The 5,387-nt window shown below is 39.5% G+C and overlaps 1 protein-coding gene across 6 annotated transcripts in view; it reads right to left on the bottom strand.

Moving 5' to 3' along the window:
- Positions 1 to 272: 272 nt before the first annotated feature.
- Positions 273 to 5,387, bottom strand: part of suds3 (SDS3 homolog, SIN3A corepressor complex component) — an 8,127-nt gene continuing 3,012 nt past the window's right edge. For all 6 annotated transcript variants that reach the window (XM_035658852.1, XM_035658857.1, XM_035658854.1 and 3 more), the window contains exons 5-12: positions 4,854 to 4,873; positions 4,573 to 4,729; positions 4,222 to 4,317; positions 3,967 to 4,028; positions 3,860 to 3,881; positions 3,101 to 3,206; positions 2,163 to 2,247; positions 273 to 1,255 (exon numbers count right to left, since the gene is read on the bottom strand). In XM_035658852.1, the coding sequence (XP_035514745.1) occupies positions 1,157 to 1,255; positions 2,163 to 2,247; positions 3,101 to 3,206; positions 3,860 to 3,881; positions 3,967 to 4,028; positions 4,222 to 4,317; positions 4,573 to 4,729; positions 4,854 to 4,873 (647 nt within the window). In that variant the 3' untranslated portion in view covers positions 273 to 1,156. The remainder of the gene's footprint in view (positions 1,256 to 2,162; positions 2,248 to 3,100; positions 3,207 to 3,859; positions 3,882 to 3,966; positions 4,029 to 4,221; positions 4,318 to 4,572; positions 4,730 to 4,853; positions 4,874 to 5,387) is intronic.

Here is a 5,387-nt window from a genome sequence, read left to right as displayed (position 1 = left end):
ACTGACACTTCCCATCAGGCTCAGCTGTACTTGGGTGTTTAGTGCTAATTACAAAATGTTTGCAGCCAAGATGATGAATATGATAAAGATTACACCTTCTTAAAATCAGCATGTTAGCACTTAGCTCAGCCTTAACAAACTTTTAGCTAAAGACTATTAATCTTGTTAGTAGACCTTAGATGCTAAAGTAAAGGGAAACTCCTAGGGGTAATGTTGATTATCACAGCTACTTTAGCAAATTGTTTGTGTATTTAAAAAATATTAAAGCAATGAACCTTTTCATCAATTTAATAAAAGGCAGAGAACATTTTAATAAAATGCAACACAGTACAAATCAATAGTCAACTCAATGCTTCACATGCAAATACAGTTGAACTAATCCAGATCCTTCACATATGGAGAGGATCACATAAAACGGTCAAAGAAACAACATAAAAACCTCAAAATAACTCTTTTTCAAATAACAAATTAAAGGTTTAATACATAAGATTTTTAAACATGTTATTAGGACAATCTATCAGCATAGCAAGCAGCCTCCATTTCTTGATGACAGTGCAAAAGATGTATTTTTATGAAACTGGCATGACTCCCGGTATGAGGAAACTGTAACTTCTTCAGTCAAGGGATATTAATGATATTGAGCCAGACCTGAAGCAATTCCTCATCAGTTTTTCAGTGCTTGCATTGTTACATGTCACCAGTGCCACCACAGTTTGAAAAGACTTGAAGACAGCTTCTGTGGGTCAACATGAGGCTGTTCTCGAAAAATAACTTAATGATCAATGGAAATAAGACTGGATGGTGTAGAAGAGATTGCCGACAGCACCAGACAAAAATAAAAGTATGCTCCTTTATGACCACTGACTGCCTTCACACACATGCCACATAGTGACAAATAATGTTGGAAAACAGCCAGATGTGTATATGACCACTATTACTGTACTTGCATTTGGTTTCTGTGGAAAAAACTATTAAGTCTGATGAGATATTCTTGGCCACGGAGGACTGTATTAAGGATGGTGTAGAGGATGAAGAAGAGGCCACATGTCAAACTGAACTGAGATGCACAAAATAGGGGAGCAGTGGATGAACGAGTGGGTGGATGGATAGATAATTGAACAGATGGGGGTTGGGTGGGGAGGGGCGGGGTAATGTCTCACGCAGCCGACCGTCGACGGATGACAAACGCTCCCCTCTGCAGCTGTCCCAGGTAGATCCGCATCTTTGTACTGTCGCTAGTCTTCCTCACCCAAATCTGGAGAACGAAGACAGAGACAATCCCTCAACATAAACATTTAGAAATAATGCCCTCCAAAGTAGCTGTGAGACATGTCAATTTAAACCAACATTATCTTCTGCAAGACAGTTGGTAAGAAGACAGTCAAACAGCATTCTCATATACATGTTCAACTAAAAATGCAAGGTAGTACAGAAATAAATTCACATGACATTTTTCTCTGAATGCTCACTGGAAAGACACTTCTTAGAGATAGTCTTGTGTTAATTAGAACAGAAAAAAGTGTTACTGGTGAAACACTAGTAAAATAGATCCGCAGCTGCTATCTCTTCCAATTCTGACACTCAAACAAGTACCATTATCTGGCCCTCCACTGCACAACAAACATTAGGATAAGTGTTATTCTGTAATTTACTATCATCAAAAAAATGACAATAATAAACTTTCTCTTCAATTATAGGTTACTATTGAAGACATAATTATTTCAAAATGGGTCACAAATGTTTAGTTTCTTTTTTTTTTCTTTAGCAAATGTCAAACTGGAGCAAATACTGCACTTATTGGAGAACATTTCCAGCTGCAGATTAATACACATTTGGGGCTCTGGTGAGTATTTACAGCAACATGATGGTGTGTGTGGTATTATAAAATAAAGCCCAGTGCCTGTTTATGGAAATGAGGCAACACATCACCCAGTGCAACAGTGTGGCTCATTGATGTGTTTTTAATGGTTTTGGACAACAATGGAGCTTTATGGCACAGAGGAATAAAATACATCAAGCTTTGGCCGCACAACACTGAGGATGAGGAGGTGTTTTCATGGGACTTGTTAACAATAAAGGGAAATATATAATATTTAGCTTCATCTTTACAGTAGTGCCAGTTGTCTAAATGTGGCAGGAGCTGGATGAGTACTGAAGCTCACCTCATTGGTCCCCACTGAGCTGATGACACAGCTAATCTTTGTGTTGTCCTTTGACTCCAGGTAGATGGCCTGGCTCTTGTGGTACCTGTCAGCATGAACACACACACACACAGAGACACACAGAGACACACAGAGACACACACACACAGTGTAAGTGCCGACAGGAGAGGTTCATCATACATAATTTTACCCAGCTGAATTAACCACATTCCTCTTGAGACGGCACTAAATAGATAATTGGACTGGAAAGTCAAAACAAAAAGTCTGTTTTGTTTTTTTAATGGCTTCAAACTGTCAGAGGACAGAACCAACCCAGGGGAAGAGACTGACAGCAAAAGCATTTGATCATTAAAGGCCCACTGAAGAATAATGACGCATGTGTCTCCCTGCAGCTCTTTAAGATGGCTTTACGGTGGTGGCGTCGTCTTTGGCGACAAATAAATGAGACTTTGCCTTGAAAGAGAAGTGCACATACCTGACAGCTTGCTCCTCTCAACTTTCTCTGTCTATATCAGCAGCTAACAAGACAGAATTGTCCTATTTGTACCCCTCTTAGAATGACCTTATGTTCGGACACACGTCTGGGCATCAGAGCCGTGTCTGGTCGTGGAGTTTCATTCTTTTTGTCTCTGCGTCAATGGAGAATGCGGCCCTGATTCTAATACAGTCTCCTCATCTGAATATGCATTTTTATGGTGCTTTCAAGCACCAGCACTTATTCAGTGGCTGCTAAGAAATATCTTTCTGTAGATAAAAAAAAAGGATGCCATCAAAGTGGTTATAAAATATATTTTGAAGACCAACCAAACACCAAAGCCATCAAACCTGTGGCAATGTGGCCATCTAGTGGTCATTTCAGCTGCAGTAGAGCTATGTGAGAAAATGGCACAATGTCAGGTGAAACACTGTTTAGTCTGAGGAGGAAACTTCAAATTTACCATCTTTTGTCGTAGTAAAGTTTTCCCTCCTCAATGCGGGCCTCATAACGCTGGGAGGGGTTCTCCATGGGCGCAGAGGGAACGTGCTCTGGAGACGAGGGAGACACTGAAGACGGAGAAAGAAGGGATTATTATCATCCTGCAAAACGTCTGTACAAATTGTTTAATGTTTTAAGGAATGGGGAATGTGCTTATTCACTGACTTGTTGACAGGAGGGGGTGATGAAAAGATTGATACCAGTCTCCTGCCTGTCTGTTCATTATGAAGCTACAACCAGCAGCCGGTCAGATTATCTCAGCATAAAGATGGGAAGCGGGTAACCAAATCCACTCACTAACTAACATGTTGTTGTTTGTTTAATCAAAGCAAAAACCCAAGTATAAAAAAACGACATGCTGCAGTGTTATGAGGCGTTATGTGCCGCACCGTTTCTTGGCTGGGAGACTTCCTGCAGTCTCTGCTGGTCGCCTGGCAACCTCTAGATGGTGTGATGACAAAACAAGACTTACTCCTTCCGGCCATGAAACAGTCCAGATTTCTTCCTGATCTTTGGACCAAGACAGGCTAGCTATTTCCACATGTTTCCAGTCTTTGTGCTAAGCTAAGCTAACCAGCTGCTGCTGCAAGTGGTGCCAATTTTCTCATTTAATTTTCTCATAAGTGAATAAGTGGATTTCCACGAATGACGAACATTTTTTTAAAGAAATAATTCAGCATTACAAGTGGACATTAACTGCAAAAGGTGAGCATTGACATACCTGGCCGTTTCGGTGACTTAAGCTGCAAAAGAGAAGGTGTGAAATGTTAGAAACAATAAGGGTTATGGTAAAATAAGGACTCATAATCTATTATCAGAAACACTTACCTTATTAAGCGTTCTTAGATCTTCCATTATCTGTTCATCTGTTAACAAATAATTGAGCTGAGGTTTGAAGAGTTAAGGAAGGCATTTTTAAACACAATAGATGTAGCCGATTCTGACCTTTGACTGAAAATCTATCTTGAGAAAGTACAAACACTACCAGTACAAACAATACTGAACAATGTATTCCTCACAGATTAATGTAAAGTGACAGCTCACTGAAGCCAATCAGACAGTATACGTTTATGTGAAGGATATCTGGTGCAGGTTTTCTCCGTTTGTCTGGTATTGGGACTGGATCATTGGGCCGTCTCCTCAGTTTCCGAGTCATGATAGGTTTTACCTCCATTGAGTCTACGCATGAAAGAAATAATGAGAAACTTTACAAACCCAACAATATCAAATAGTGTAAAAGTTTATGAAAAAGCAAAACCTAAATAATACCTAAAAAGATATTCCACACAGATAATTCAAATAGACAGACAGCCAAATGTAAACATCTACTGTACCTGAATGTCCTAATATTAAAACTCTCACTTCCACCCGCATTTACCCCATTTCTGTCTCTTCCGCTGAGCAAGATTAATAATATGGTTCTGAGTTCCTTACCGCCTGTCAGCTCCATTGTTAATTTTTCGTTCTCGATCATCTTTTTCTTCTCCTCCAGTTCTGCAATTAGGTTTTCCTTCAGTTCAACTTTTTTATCGTCAAACTCCTTCACCGCTGCCTTCTTCTCCTTGATGTAGTTCCTCTCCACCTGCTCTGTCTGCAAAACGTTGAGAGATAGAATGATGGAAAAAGGAAGGACGTATTTCTTATAATACCAAAAAGGTAAAAGGTTAATTCCATGTAAACTACATCAGTTGTTTAGCATGATGAATTATTCTCACCTCAAGCTGGAGAAACAGATCTGTAAAGGGAATGTAGAACAAATATCAGGTCAATGTAATTTCCAATCCCAATAAAGTTTTATTTTAACAAGATAGCTTCATTCTCAAAAAAGAAAAGAAATGCAGCGTTTGTACTTTGTACAATTGGAATTTGAACACAAAAAGAACAAGAAAAAGAGACTAGAAGTCAAGTTGCTGTCAGTTAATTTTGTACCTGCTGGCTACCAATATTCAACATCAAAGATTAAATCAAGGCTTTGGATGTAATCCAGTAATAATATAATGCTGTTGTTTGCAGCACTGTTTATTGCCAATGTTCTCCCCTGGCCGAACAAACCACACTAAAGCAGGAAGCACTCCAAAATTTTAATAAGCTGTGCTAAACAGGGTTGGTGTGGATGCAGAGCACAGTGCCTCTAAATACTAGGGATGGGGATCGAAACCCGGTTCTATCAAGGACCCGGTTCCACTTTTTTCAAAACCCGAAAATCAATAACGTTTGGGCTTATCGATACCACTATCGAGTCTCGTCGT

The sequence above is a fragment of the Morone saxatilis genome, unplaced genomic scaffold, assembly GCF_004916995.1.
Source record: "Morone saxatilis isolate NCDOM2014 unplaced genomic scaffold, NCSU_SB_2.0 Contig16, whole genome shotgun sequence".
Lineage (NCBI taxonomy): Eukaryota > Metazoa > Chordata > Actinopteri > Moronidae > Morone > Morone saxatilis.
This window is presented reverse-complemented; position numbering and strand designations above follow the sequence as displayed.